Raw genomic sequence first — 15,533 nt, 5'->3', positions numbered from 1 at the left:
TCCCAAATGGCAAACTGGTATCCCTGTGGCAATTGGCATGTTTGTCTCCTTTGAATAGAGTATGTGCACGGCGGCCATATTGGAGGACCGAAACAAAAAAAATGAATTGAGGAATAAATGTTATTTTTATGCAAATATCTTTAATTGTTTTGGTCCTCCAACATGGCCGCCGTGCACATAATCTATTGTTACTCTCTGATTTCTTAAGTAGAGAGGTGATTGTGAATTAGCTTAATATCTAAATACAGCAAAAAAAAAAATCAATCTTTTTAAAGTTGCAAGGGGTTCTGTCTCTAACCCTAACTGACGCTATATTCAACGCCATCATGAAATGTTGTTCAAGAAAATTGCACAAGAAAATCTAACAACGTAAGAGATAACAAGATGTGTACTTGTCTCACCTCCTCTTCATCATCTTCATCGTCTGTTATTATAACGTCTTCCACATCATCAACTGAAAGAAATTAATAAAAAGTGATAATCCATGGATGGATGCAATCCACAGTACAATACATTGTATGCATAGATTGGATTTTTAAGAGGATTTTCGATACAACAAGAATGTAACAAAGAAGACGGGAAAGGACCCTTGTCTTTCTTTCTTTCTTTCTTTCTTTCTTTTTTTTTTTTTACTGACAAATCAAGGTCGACAAAAGTTCGACGATGAGTTATTTACTTCAGTAGCCGGTAATACACGTACTTGCAGTGTAATGTCTGAAGCTGGCGCGTTTTGACAAGCCCTTTCGGTATTTTCAACAACACCATAATCTTAAGATACAGCTGGCATCATTTCTGTCGTATCGTTAACTTTCTTGCAGTTTTCTAACACAAAACGTGCGCAAAATGTCACAATTTAAGGCAAACCACAACATCGGAGACTCTTTGCGACCTATTATTATAATGGTTATAAGTAAAGTGCCTTTTGCTTTTCTTCCTCATCTAAAGAGACTAAATTTTCACCATCAGTAATTATTTTGCAGATCAGGACTTTCCTATTTCAGACTCCAAAACATTAGTCCGCGTAGCTATCGGTATTAGGGAGCTTAAGCAAACGCGTTTTTGAGACGCGGACGGCAACCGAAAGTGAGCTGTTTTCCCTTTTAACCTGTCTTAACACAACCACATTTACAGTACTAAGTACATGCAAGTATCTTTTCTCTATTACAGATGATTAATATAAAAATCTGGGAGACACCACTGCCCTGGTAAGCGAAATGTTCTCTTCCGGTTGCAGTCCGCGTCTCACAAACGCGCGCGCTTAAGCTCCCTATTGTTGGCGCGAGACGCAAATTGAACGAGCCGCGAAGCCGGCTTTGTGGCTTGTTAATTTGCTTCTCGCGCCAACGATACCGACAGCTACGCAGGCTACCGAAACATGGATAACAGCTGTGGATACTTCTCAGAAAATTTCTCCTTTTCTTCCTTCCTTCTAATGGATAAGTAACGTTTTCGAAGGGGGGATTGCTGAACTGCTGTTATATACTCATACTGTACCTTCTTGTTCTTCCTGCAATTCTTTTCTCAGAAGCTCTTCCACAAGCTGTAAAAGCAAAAAGACCAAATAGCCATTAAAAGTTACTACTCCTTGCGCAATGTACATATATTTATTCGAATAAGCGAAGCGCGCGGCGCTTATTCAAATTTTTGCGCCTCAAGTGCGGCGCTTATTCGAGGGCGGCGATTATTTAAAAATTGGACGCCACACAGAAATATTTCTGTACGGTGATTAACAGAAACGCCTTTGACCATTTGACTATTACGGCATTTTACTTAATGGAAGAGCAGTGAAATACTGTGTACTGTGCAATCACTTTAAACTCAAGAAGACCGGTTTTGATGCAAAGAAATTCTCCATGCTGTGTTAGAGCTGCTTTTCAGCTTCTTTTAATTTGAGGAAACTCCTCGAATAAGCGCCGCATTGGGACCGCGGCGCTTATTTGCTTTTTTGTCCCAAATGCGGCAGTTATTTGAGGGCGGCGCTTGATCGGGGGCGGCGCTTATTCAAGTAAATACGGTAACATACAAATGTACCTTGGTTGTGTAGTTCCAATTATAGCAAAGGCTTAGACGTGTACCTTGCGAGAAGTTTTTGTTCTTTCCTCATTTGCCTTCTTTTTCTCTTCCTCTTTTCTCTCTTGATCAAGTTCCATCTTCTCACGTTCCTGTACTGTAATTCTGTCACTCCTAAAAAGAATAACAAACTTCCTGATTGCATCTGTAACCAAATCAGTGAACAGGTAGCAACATGGTTGCTGTTCTAAAATGCTACCAGTGCATTTTCTGGGACGAGTCAGACTGAACCACAAAGCTACATGTACATCCACATCATAAGAAATAACGACCAAAGGAAACAGACAAATCTCGAATTCCCTCCATGTGTGTGTGTGTGGGGGTGGGGGGGGGGGGAGGGGGCAAGGTGGAGGGGAGGGGTGGGAGTTTTTGCTAAAAAGAAACATGTAAACATCACAACTTCAAAAATATACATGTAACATTTACAAACAGTTTTGTTAGCTCATGAAGTTTGTCATTCGCTCACTTTCGAACAAACACTGGTTTTAGTCTTGGGTTTGCTTCTTCCTCTGAATCTGTGTACTCTTCATATTCTGAGGACTGGAAAACACAAAACCAAAAAAAAAATTAATTCTAACACATAACAAAAGCATAACTCTTACTGACTACAGCTTTAGATAAAGTCCAAACAAAAATGAGTCCTGTTTGATTTCCTTGGAACTTTAGTCATACTCCAAGGGCAGAAAAATGAATAAAGCAAAACTGTAATTCATTAACCCATTGACAAATAAAACTATCTGGCATTAGACAAAGTAAAAGTCTGGCTGGTTCAGGCCGGTTTGGGTATCAAAGGGTTAAATTAATCTGGTTCTTTTAACATTATTTTTTGGTGTACAGTTGCACAGTGAATGCTAAGATCTGTTGATCCAAACCTGTCTACCCAACAGTAGTAGGTTAATTACAGTATATATGTAGATGTGCATAATGTACTTTGTTTCAATGAAACTAGTGCATTATCTTTCTCATGGGCACATTACATGTACATAAATATTTGGCCCAATTCCAGTCTTTTGCTGCACACTGTAACACAACTAGAAATAGTCTGATTGGCTCGTCATTTCCAAAAATCCCACTTGAATCAAACTTGGGCAAACGACTGTGCAAAGAGCCCGAGCACTGACGGGATGTATGTAAATTTGCCTTAATGCACAGCGATCCACAACCAAAGAAGTCATAAAAGTTCATTTAAAAAAATCGATAAAAACGGTGATTTTGAAAATTACCTCCTCTTCTTCTTCTTCTTCATCAGACTTTGCTTCATCCTCAAGGTCAAGCAAATCCTGAAACAGAAAATCATTATTATTTTCATTCCAGACTATCAGCTCTTCACTAGATTTCAAATGAATGGAAAATTACAGTGTAATACATGTACATGCACAGCACATCATGTAATTTAGGACTTCTGTTCAGTGTACAGTAGTGGGTAAAATGGAATGATCCAAATGTACAGAAATCAAAACAAATGCTATTTATTCCTGAAATATTTTGTGTTAAATCAATTACACTACACAGGTTGTACCTTTTCTGATTCCTTCTGTCTTGCTCTTTCCCTCAGCATTGATCTTCTTCGTTCTATGGCCTAAGAAAAAAGGGCACATTCTCTTGTGAAGATTTATAATTTGTACATCACATTATGCTACACACACAGTAGTTTAACCCTAATAATTATTAATTGATAATAATTAATGCAATGCACTCTAATCTTGACAAGCTTTGCGCAATAACAATAACATAAAATTAACACCAAAACAGTTTCAGCTAAGAAATGGAACTGTTACAAACCTCTTCATCTAAATCTTCTTCTTCTTCTTCTTCTTCTTCTTCATGTTCTTCTCCTTCATCGCTAAAAAAATAAGGGAAAAATCATTATTTCACTAGTCTACATGTAAGAATACAAGTTGGCACACATGAATGTTAAACAAGTGTTGGGGCTTCCCTTTAAAGAAAAGACATTTCTTCACAAATTAAGACCTACTTTAAGCTCAATAAACATCAAAAGGATTTTGAACTCTAAACAAGCCGAAGGGTCAAAGGGAGCTAAAAACACAATTTTAATAGATGCAGTATGGTAGCAGTTGTATAGGCATTACCAGGTACTAAACCATGAAACACCAAAACAGCTACTTCTTTTTACTTTTTTTTTCTCAAACACCGCAACTCACAAGGAAACAAATGCAGCAGATGTTGGTCCTGTTGAGAATTTAGTGGCATCTGCAAGAGGGTAGGCTCGGTCTCCAGTGGAAGGAGTCTCGATGCGCAATCTTGATACAAATTAATTTTAAGTATTAATTTGGTCTTTCGCTGTTGCGTGGTTTAGTAATGCCCAATGTGTGGCAAGAATTGTATAGAAAACACCCTCAAAAGCCCACCTGCTCTCTTCCATTCTCTGCACACGTCTTTGATTCCCCTCATCCTTTGGCAGAAAACAAAGAGGACCTTACAATGTACATTTAGCTTCACACACAACTTGTGTGAAGATAATTATTGTTTGGCAGTAATACATGTATAGCAAAAAAGAGTTCAAGTGCTTCCTCTGAGTATCCAGACACTGAAAAATATATGAAAGCATTAGGCCGAAGGCTGAATAATTTGTTTCGAGGTGTCTGGATACCCTGAAGCAAGAGGCACGAGTTGATGAAGTTTTCAAAGAATAAATGCTGAATTATTCAGTGTTACATGTACATTTTTTTAATGGAATAATACATAATTTATTATGCATATCAAATGTATTTTAATCAAGTTGTATATACATGTTTGTTGGGCTTCAATTTTTTTAATCCAATTCAATTTTCATTTTGTTTTGTTTCAGATTGTAATGAATACTAGACAAAGAAAAATCTAAGTTGAACTGGTTTGAAATTAATTTTTTTAAACCACGAAAAAACTTGAACCACAAAAGGTATTGTACCCTTCTCACCGGGGAATGGTGCACTGCATTTCATTAGATATCCAAAGACATGAAAAAACACGATTAATAATTATTATTGGTATACATTCCGGTGCTTCATAGTTGCCTTAGGACTCATTAATGAGACTGAGAAGAAAAAGTGAGAAAAAGAGCGGAGATGGGCTTAGGAAAACAACAAAGTCAGAAAGTACAAAAAGTAGAAAGTATAACAATCCACTATACTGTACATATCAGACACTTAAGAAATGGTCACTAGAATGAAACAAATTTAATCAAAAATAATTCATGAGGACTTTAAAATACACATGTATAGACAGTGTACATGTACAATGTACCTCTTCTCCAGATACTTCTTCATCACCCATGGCAACCACTTCAGGCTCATGTGGACGACGTCTGTGACCTTCTTCCCTGATGAAGGAAGACAAAATATTTGATAAGAAAGATGTTACACAAGATCTGCAAAGTTAAGAAACCACATTGTAAGAAACTAGAAAGTTGTGGAAAATAACCTACAAAGGCGTCTCGTCTCTAGGGACGAGACAGTTCGAAAAACTGTAATTGTGTGCTTGAACGGAAACTTTTCCGAAGATTAATTAACATGTTCACGAAAAAGCTCTTGCTCCAAAACGGAGCACCTGACTTGAAAAGTGTAATGAAAAATGCAATTGACAGCAGTGTACACTGTATTATTGTGAAACTCATGCATTCCAAATGCATGTCGACATTCAAACCACCACCCCGCCCATAAAATCTAAGTCCGATAACGCAATGTCGCAAATGGGTTGTCGTATTTAGCAAATTTTTGCAAAGGAAAAAAGGTGTAATATTAATCATTTATTTTTAGGACATGTACATAGTTTAATTTTTGTTCAAGTGTTAAGTTGAATTAGAAAACAATGAAAATTTTTAATACAACATTACCTTGTAAATAAGTTTTAGGTGCCGGTAATGTTGTTTGCTCGTTAGAATGCAATTTGTTTAGTATTAATTTAGTAAATCATAACAAAAACACAAACTATCCAAAATTTGCTTTATTTCATACAGAATTTCACAGAGGTCTGTTTACAACACCACGGCAGTAAAAACACCAAACATTACTCAATTGGCATGATTTCTTTTTTAACAGTATTGTAATTTTGATTCTTGTTTCATGCTTGACAAGAGCGTCATTTTGTCGTTTAAATTTGCAAACGTTCGTGTAGCCGTCGGACTTTTATCAAAATTTATGCCACTCTTGAGACTGGTAGCTTCCTTTTGAGCAGTACTGTAAGTCAAGTCACTACAGTGTAGTTTGGTCAGTAATACTCACATCTCATCATCTTCTTCCTTAACTCTTTCTTGAAGTCGACGCAACCTTCTGTCTGTTTTCTCAGCTTTCTGGAAAACCTACACAACACAATATCCAAGAAAGTACTTTAAGACACTTGAATCACTTAAATGCAGTAGTTCAATTATTTCCCAAAAGACAAAAGGAAAACTTAAAAGAAAACAAATGGCATACAGTAAATTTAATCACTTAAAGGAAACATCTGCTGAAACATGAAAGTGGGGTCTTTCTGCATGTACCGGAAGGCATTGTATTTTTGGTCACTTGGGACTAGTCTTTATTTGGTGTTGTTTTGTTTTCTGTCTTTTGTTTCTTTTGTTTTACGTTATCTGTGCTCCGGTACCTGCAGAAGGAACCTGAAAGTGCCACCCCCATTTCCCTATAATGTTTTCAGGCTGTTCTGTATCAACAATATCATTGTGAGCATGAATTTGCAAGTAAATGTAATGGCAATTGCAATGGTACATGCAGTGGACTTAAATGTATATATTAATATAATATTATGCCGGTGCATATACATTGTACGCGTATCACACAGAGTCACACAGCAGTTTACATTTCGTTTTCTGGGTTGAGATACACTGTAGGACGTCAGCCTGTATAATACTTCCATGATCATAGTACATGTAGGTGGAGTTTTAAGATAACATTCATATGCATATGCATGTTAGATAAGGTACATGAACATACATTAAATTTTGTATGGTCTTCTAAACAGTACACAATGATTGCACCTTTGTGTTGGAATCTTACAGCATTCAGACAGCAGACAATCATTACGAGAGTCAAAGCAGTCAGATCAACAAAATAGCTAGATACCTTGTCCATTTCTTGTTCATCAATTTCACGTTCTTTAACAAATGGTTCTCCCAACATATCTTCTTCCTCATCTTCTTCGTCACTTGAATACTTAGCATATTCTGGTCTAAGGGTTGTGGAATAATTACAATTTTAATACACATTTACAATGTAATGTATAGCATAATTACAAGAATCAATCAATCAATCCAATTTTGATCCGGGTTTATCCCCGTAAACGGGGGTGGCCAGATTTACCCCACTTTGTCAGTAATCTTCTAACTCCCACTCTCCATCTCGCTCAATTCATAGTGTCCTTTTTCTCCAAACCAACGCTCTTGCTCTCCTTCTCCACTTGCGTCCTCCCATGTCTACTTTGGTCGTCCTCGCTTCCTCTTGCCCTTTACTTCGAAACTCCAATGCTTTTCTCAGAACATGCCTATCATCCCTCCTCAACACACCATCTCACTCCATTTGCCTTTGCCATCTGAACCACTGTTTCCTTCAATCCCAACATCTCCATCAGGTCCTCTGTCCTCTTTTTCTCCATCAGTTTTGCACCACACATTGCTCTCTCAGTCCTTCTCAAAATTGCTATCTCATTTTCCCTCAGACACCATGTCTCACTCCCATATAACATCGCCACTCTTACACAACTCCAATAAACCATTCTTTCACCTTCTGCGAGAACCTTTTGAGTTCAGCAGCTCTCAACATTCCCTGAACTTCACCCAGCCAATTCTTGCTCTTGCTGTCACAGCTACCTCGCAGCCACCACTTGCATTCACCCTATCCCTCAAATAACAGAATCCTCTCACCGTTTCCATCTCTTCACACAACTCCTCCACCGATTCCACTAATCTACCAGCTTGCTTCTTGCTTCTTCCACACACAAAATCTCTCCCCAACCTCAAGGTCACCCTCTTTACTTTCGTGCATCCCATAAGGCTTCTAAACTGTACAGTAGGCCCTGTCTCACTTCCTTAGCAGTTAACACCGTGGAACGCCACATGTAAATAAGAACCCAAACACTTTTCTCAAAAAGTAAGACAAGAAGTTCCCAATGTTGTGGTCTACGTATCTTTGCCAGTCGACCAGCTGGCTGCATGAGCTTGAAGGGCTTGTGACAAACAAATACTGTACAGCCTGAAGTCACAGTACACTTGAAGGGAGCTTGATATTTCACTAAGATTAAGGCGTGGTGAATTACTCTTTAATGAATACATCTAGAAATTGGAGGGGGGGGGGGGGGGGGAAGCGAGTAGTCCGTGTCAAACGATGATTTGAATGATAAGAGAATTCACTCCTATATTCAAACAAGCAATCTTACCGCTTGCCAGCAACGTATCTACTAACTTTCACTTTCTTCATGGTTAATTCTCCTGTAAATTGCAATCACATAATAAACGTGTTAAGAAAGCAAAAAGAACAAAATAGCCAGCAATCTTGAAAGCGTCTGCGATGCACAACATACGATAATTAACGCTACCACAGAATTGCCGTGTAATTTTAGCTTACCTTTTTCATTTTTTACAGGAACAGCGCCTGCTGTGCAATTAATAGGAGCCCCTCGATCCATCCTGCTGAAGCTCGACAACGTTACACTTTCCAAACTTTCAAAAATATTATGATCAGAACACTATCAGGCACACAAAGGCAGACTAAGGCATAAAATCCAATATGGCGGACGTTTGCTTAGTTGACGAGACCGCTGACAAAATGTCACTTCCAGGCTCCATAGGTTCGAGATTCTCTCGGGAGCCTACACTTCGTTCGAAGGAATTTCATACGATTTTCTTTAAAATTCACAGTACTTCAGTGATTTTTTATGTTACAATATCTTGTTCAATTCCGTAGTCCCAAGTCCAAAGTCGCAGAATATGTGTTCACATTTAAAACTGTTGTGAACAGCGTTGACTCCAATCAAAACCAGTACATGTAAATACTTTACAACTTTCTACGATGGTATCTAAAAATACTTTTTCTCAAAAATACCATTAGAATTAGAAAAGTATATAATCAGCCCGGTAATATGTGGTACCGAGTCATACGATGACCGGATAACGAAAACACAAAAACTCGTTTCCGGTCATGCACACAATTGTTTAATACGTATTCCCCCGTCAATCTGTCGCGTAGTGCGTCCGGAATCAGTGGTCATCGCGATTGTCTTTGAATGAGAGGATACCGAGTTCGAATCCTACTTGGCCTGCCTTCTACGTGTCAAAGAAATCTTACGCATGCGCAGCCACAGCGCGTCCCCAGCAAGAATAATAACAATAATAAGAGACCAAAAAACGTTCTTCGAACAAAGTAATAATTACAATATTAATGGTGTAATCAACGGATCTACTATTCGCTTTGTACTCTAGTAGGTAAAAAATTTTTTGAAAGTCTTTAAAAAGTTCTGTATTCATACAATTTCTATTAGATTCCGGTAAATTGTTTTAAAATAGCTTCTGCGCGTTATCTTGGAAAGTGCCGTTTTCGGTCGGGACCGCTAAACTAATAGAATTGCTTGAGCACAGGTCCTTGTGATATTCCTAGGAATCAACCGCTTCAAACGCACTTTAATCTAAAGGCGCTGTTACACTGTGCAAATGTTCGTGCAACTTGTCGCGCAATGCCATTGCGAGACAAATTACAAGAACCATTGCCCGTTGTAACATACCTTGCATTTTGCAAGGGCCAAAAACGTTGCGAGACCAGTTGCAGAAACCGTTGAAGAAAGTGCAACTGGGCTTTCTGTACCGTTTATACTCCAGGCAAATAGCGCGGTCAATCCTTGGATATACGGCGTAATGAATCCATCTTTACGGAGGAAGCTGAAGAAGCTACATGGCAGGATGGGAATCGAGAGTATCGAGTATGGGATACCGCATCAGGTTTGAACACTGAAGAAATCGAGATGCCTCGCACTTCAGGTCGCGATCTACATTCCACTCTACTGATCCTGAACTGAAGGGGTGGGGGGGGGGGGGGGCAAATACAGCATCATGGGGCATTCGAAAGTAGAAAATAATTCACTAAAAATGTACAAAATGCGTAATGCCGTCTGAACAAGGAATACCAGAATAATTTCTGACAATGGCCCCAAGTATGACTCTCACAGTTACGAGTAGTTCTCCGAAAAATGGCGTTTTCAGCACAGAACTTCGAATTCGAGCCCGAGATACCTGCAATCTCTTGCATGGGTTCATTGAGCGACAGGAAACATTTTAGTCAAGGCTAGGAAATCTAAACAGGACCCACACATGCCAATGCTGTGTCTAAGAGCTACCCCTATAGATTCACAACTCACCATCTTATTCTCCTGACAGTAGGACCTATGCATCATACACAAGACCAAACCACCCAAGGATCAAAAGTAGCACCCCAGATCGAATGAAGTCTAAACTCAGTCAAACTCACTTCTCCATCGAAATAGACGACACCTTCGTCCTGTCATCACTGTACAAGTTGTGACTGATTCTGAAGATGGAATCTGATGAACCATCTCTTAAAGTATCTTCTGATATTCCAGATTCTACTAATGCACCTCAGAGTATTATGTCCGATCTTGTGCGAGATCTTGGGGTTAGTTGTAGGTTCCAGGCCAGGGCCCCCAGGACCTACCAGACAAGGACCTGCCCGCTTTATGGAATAGTATCTTAAGTCTTCGTTTATGCTGTACCGGCAATTCAGGTTGTACACCAGTTAAAGTTTGTTGAATTCCGATGACTGTACAAGACCTGCTCGCTTTGTGAAGAATAATTATTTCTCCTTGAGTTCAGAACTGATTACCGTCGGGGACTTTTATTCGCTAGACCGGTTGTCACCTATGTTCTCTTTTCAAAGAGGAAAGATGTCAACTAAGATGTCATAGTATGCGTGGACATGCGATAAAGGACTGGAACTTATCTTGTGTTGGTATCTTTTCCCGCGCCAGTCCACTTTCTTTACAAAAAACTAAGCTACTAGTCGTTTTAAAAGTGGAGTTTTCGTATACGTCGGAGTGTTTTTTTTTTTTTTTTACGCAGTACTCTAGAAAAGAAGCCTGGGGGCGGGACTGAGCCGCTAGCTAGGAAAGGATTTGTTCGATATGTTCTAGGTCCTTTCATCTCTCTTCCTTACTGCCCACGGGTGTCTGAAAAAGGACAGCGCATCGCTACCAGTTGAAATCTCGTACGTGCTGCATCTTCATGTTGCACTGAAAACTCATGCGTATTGACGTTATTCGCTCATATCTTTTGTTTTCCTAACACAGGTTGTGTATGTGACGACGGAACTATCGTCAGATACAAAAACATCCTGCGTCTCATTAAAATTAGTGCCTGAGCATGAATGTCTCGAGCTTTAAAAGGAAATACTCTCTTGAGTATAGTCATGTCTAGATTGGGAAAACGAAAATTGGACGGTTACTTGAAAAATGTAATTTATCAATTTTATGACTGTTCCTCACGTTGAAAGCAAAATTAAATGCAAATATATATAATAAACGGCCGGCTATTGCTCAATTCAGTGTTACTTGTCGAGTCATTTTTTAATTAAATACCAAATGAGCCAAAAAGTGAAGACTGCTGCTCTCCTACACTTCGTCAAAAAATGTCATTTTCGCATTAATAGTGCTAAAAATCGTTGCATGGTTTGTACAGTTAAAGTTACAGTTAGCACAGCGAGGCAGGTTTTTTTTATCTCATTGATTCGCAATGGACCGATGATCAGCAAACTGATCAGCAAACTGAAGTTAGATATGAACGTAAATATGATTGTTGGCACACAACACTCAGTTTGGAGATAAAGTTTTTTAAAAAAATTTAACTTGAAGCCTAAACATTTTTTGGTTACAACTAATCAAATAACTTTCTTAAAAAGACGGTAGAACCGAAAATTGGGGTTTACTGTCAATGCCGAGTTTCTTTCCGAATAATAAAATTTACGGAATTGGCAATTTACATGATAATTTAGAATATTGACATTTCCTAATTCTAAGTGACCAAACGAGCCAATCGGATAGGCTTGTTCGTGGGGGAATCGAAAATTATGAAACGTCAATGTTAAATTATCGCGAGCAATAATTATTTGACTGTCAAGTCATTTTCATTGTACTTGTACGTGTTTAAATAATATCGTTAATTGAGTTTTCCCATTTGCACATGTTCCCTGCTAAGCATGTCGTTTTGATAATTGATATTATCCGTTTCCGATTGAAAGACAGGATATCTAACACACAGGTACGTAACGCGTTTTGCTTGTTATCTCATGCAGTTGTTGTCGTTTTTTTCGCCAGCTGCCCAAAGGTTGGATCGCTTCATCGAATGAACAAGTCACCTACTGCCAAACAAAGAAAATACTCTACAAGTTTGCATTTTCCACGGGTTTCAGTGTAAATCTTCATTCCTAGCTTTGCATACATGTACCTACAATTGTAGGGGATTTTAATGGTTACTTGCAAATACAAAATAAGCCGAATATTTTGTTACGCAGTGACTGCCAATTACTTAGTCATCTCTAGTTCGGCTGGTGCCTTTCAGTTCAGTGAGCGTCATTGTCAGATTTCCAGAATAGCATTGGATAGGTAAGAATTGTTGTGCAATCGATCCTAACTTGATTAAACACTTAATCTAGTTGGTTTTTCAAACACACGTTAATTTCATAGAGCAGTGATTTTTTTATCCCTTTATTTGAGAATTTCTTAATAACCACTACAAAAAGAAATATGAACAAATAATGAAGGGTAAATTTTGACGAAATAGAGGGGTGATCCTCGTACTTCTTAGACAATTAAGTAATTTTCTTAGTGAAAAAGGTATAGCCTGCTGCTTTTTCATAAAAGCCACACCCGACAATTTTCTTGATCCTGCGTGATTTTATTTTCTACCTCCTCAGCACTTTCTTCGATAACTACGCCGACAAAGGAGAAACAATCACTAGCATCAAGTTTCAGTGATATTGCAGTCAACCATCATTTGCTAATTTCTAGTTTGACGTTTGCTGTTAGTGACAGGAAGCATAGTCTTTAATAACATATCAATCTTCCGAACGAATAATGGTTTTGGAGATTCGTGGCTTCAATTTCTGCTGGACATTTCTTTTTTAGAAACCTTCGAGATCTTTTATTTATTTCTTTGTTAATTATTCTCATCTGTCATTCGTTTGTTCGTGGATAATTGAGGTTTCTTCAGTATGGAACATGTGAAAGAAAGCGTACTCTAAATTATACATAGAAAAGCACCCTTTTCCGTCAGTTCGAAATATTCCACTAAACATGGTACCGACATTACCGTAAAGTAAATCATAAGCTGGTTTTCTGCAAGGATTAAATTGCAATTTAAGGACAAAGGGTGAAAAAAAACCATTTACATGATTGAATATTTTATTAATTTCCTAGTGACAGCTGGTTTTCCCGATTAAGACACATCACAGAATATAGCACCTTGTGCCACCCCGCTCTGATACCAATGGAGCTACCTCCACGAAGTACTGCCTTGGTCGTTACTGAGTCAGTGTTATCTGCGGTTTTTCTCTTATCTTCCTTCGTGGGCAATTTGCTTATCATTGTAATTGTGTTCAAGAGGCCAAGGCTCCGCACAACGACAACTATTTACATTGCTGTGTTAGCTGCAACAGATCTCTTGAATGCATGCATCCCTGGACCCCTATTTCTCGGATCACTTATTACTGGAGTAATGCCCTACAATTCTGCTATTTGTGAACTGGGCGGATTCTTCATGCATTTTCTCACGCTTGTTTCCATGCCAACTATGGCTTTGATAGCCATTAACCGGTATTATTGCATCTTAAAGTCAAACAGTTATAAGAAGATGTTTAGCGTTCACCGCTCCGTCTTCTACCTTGCGAGCTTATGGACCTTTGTGGCTATTTTTACTTGGATTCCTGTCATCGGAGGTTGGGCAGAAATGGCTTTTAACCCGCTAATGGCGTGCTGCAATTGGCATTTCTTTGAAGAATCAGCGGAGATGGTGTTCGCTTCAATGGCCGTGATTCTATTCATGATCAACAGTTTCATCATAATAGCGTATAGTTACTATTATGTTTCACGCTGTATTCGTCAACACAATAATCAAGTCTCGTCCCATCACGGTCTCAGCATCCATGAAGTGAACCTGACCAAAACATTCTATGTTCTGGTGTTATCATTTGTGGTTATGTGGATGCCCACCTTCACCGCTATCTTTTTGTATCGAGTTGCTATAAGAAAGACTTATCCACGTTTGGTTGGGCTTTCTGTACCGTATATGCTCCAGGCAAATAGCGCGGTCAATCCTTGGATATACGGCGTAATGAATACATCTTTACGGAGGAAGCTGGAGCAGCTGTGTACATGGCAGGATGGGAATCGAGTATGCGATACCACACCAGGTTTGAACACTGAAGAAATCGAGATGCCTCGCACTTCAGGTCACGATCTACATTCCAATCTACTGATCCCGGTGAAAGTTTTGTCACAATCGTCGGTGTCGAGCAACGAAAATATGACTAAGTAATAATACTAGGGGTAATCGAAGCTTAGGCGAGTGCGTTCAATGTTTGTAGGACGGTACAGGTTTGGTACAGGTAGCAACTGAGGGGGGAGGGTGGATGGTTCGTGCGATAGGGAAATGTTATTACAGTGGAACCCCGATACAACGATCCTCGATATAACGATATCCCCGGTAAAAAGATAAACATGCTATGTCCCGGCAAAAGTTACAGTAAAATGTATGGGACAGAACCCCGATATAACGATCTTCAATATAACGATATTCCCGATATAACGCTGAGTTCTTAGCGTACCGAGCGTAAAATCTTCCCCGATATAACGATATTACAGCATCAGTACACAGATACAACATCAAATGTTTAAGTTTTGTTTTGTTTCCCTTTTACGATTCATACCACAGACTTTGATGTGTAACCTTGATAACGTCTAATGCTTTGCAAATTGTGAGTCATTTGATACTCATTACAAGTTTAATTAAACAATATGTACAGTAGTAAAAAGCACATGTTAATTTTACCCCGATATAAAGATATTTTCGGTTATTTTAAGGCAATATCGTTATATCGGGCGTCTCGTTATAACGATACCTCGATATAACGATCTAATTCCACTGTACTGCATCTATGAACGTGACAACTTGTTAGACGTAATCATTAACTATTTATTTGGAATTCTACAAGTAGACAACTACTTATTACTTGCAAGTCTTTTCAGCTTGTGGTATTAAAGACCTAAGATTACTTTTCTGTGCTGAACGCTTGGACAAAATAAATTCAGTTTGTTGATTTCAATGCCGCGCCGACGAGCGTCATATCTCGGTAGATTTACTTTGTGGCACAACGGCCGCCAAGCTTCACAACTCGATTGATTTACTTTGAGGCACAACGGCCACCGAGCTACACAACTCGGTAGATTTACTTTGTGGCACAACGGCCGCCAAGCTA

At 38.8% G+C, this 15,533-nt stretch overlaps 2 protein-coding genes across 2 annotated transcripts in view; one reads left to right on the top strand and one right to left on the bottom strand.

Annotated features, from left to right (window-relative positions):
• The window catches only part of LOC138020060 (microfibrillar-associated protein 1-like), a 20,879-nt gene extending 12,069 nt beyond the window's left edge, over positions 1-8,810 (bottom strand). The window contains exons 1-13 of the mRNA XM_068867057.1: positions 8,625-8,810; positions 8,437-8,488; positions 7,128-7,233; positions 6,291-6,367; positions 5,314-5,389; positions 4,440-4,483; positions 3,853-3,913; positions 3,590-3,649; positions 3,294-3,350; positions 2,537-2,610; positions 2,076-2,184; positions 1,495-1,540; positions 402-454 (exon numbers count right to left, since the gene is read on the bottom strand). Of these exons, the coding sequence (XP_068723158.1) occupies positions 402-454; positions 1,495-1,540; positions 2,076-2,184; positions 2,537-2,610; positions 3,294-3,350; positions 3,590-3,649; positions 3,853-3,913; positions 4,440-4,483; positions 5,314-5,389; positions 6,291-6,367; positions 7,128-7,233; positions 8,437-8,488; positions 8,625-8,685 (876 nt within the window). The 5' untranslated portion in view covers positions 8,686-8,810. The remainder of the gene's footprint in view (positions 1-401; positions 455-1,494; positions 1,541-2,075; positions 2,185-2,536; positions 2,611-3,293; positions 3,351-3,589; positions 3,650-3,852; positions 3,914-4,439; positions 4,484-5,313; positions 5,390-6,290; positions 6,368-7,127; positions 7,234-8,436; positions 8,489-8,624) is intronic.
• A 3,547-nt stretch (positions 8,811-12,357) lies between these two features.
• LOC138021877 (melatonin receptor type 1A-like) lies at positions 12,358-14,593 on the top strand. The gene is made up of 2 exons (XM_068868903.1): positions 12,358-12,663; positions 13,477-14,593. Exons 1-2 carry the CDS (start codon positions 12,527-12,529, stop codon positions 14,591-14,593), a joined length of 1,254 nt encoding a protein of 417 aa, XP_068725004.1. The 5' UTR covers positions 12,358-12,526.
• Positions 14,594-15,533: the final 940 nt, after the last annotated feature.

Source organism: Montipora capricornis, chromosome 10 (assembly GCF_036669925.1).
Source record: "Montipora capricornis isolate CH-2021 chromosome 10, ASM3666992v2, whole genome shotgun sequence".
Lineage (NCBI taxonomy): Eukaryota > Metazoa > Cnidaria > Anthozoa > Scleractinia > Acroporidae > Montipora > Montipora capricornis.
This window is presented reverse-complemented; position numbering and strand designations above follow the sequence as displayed.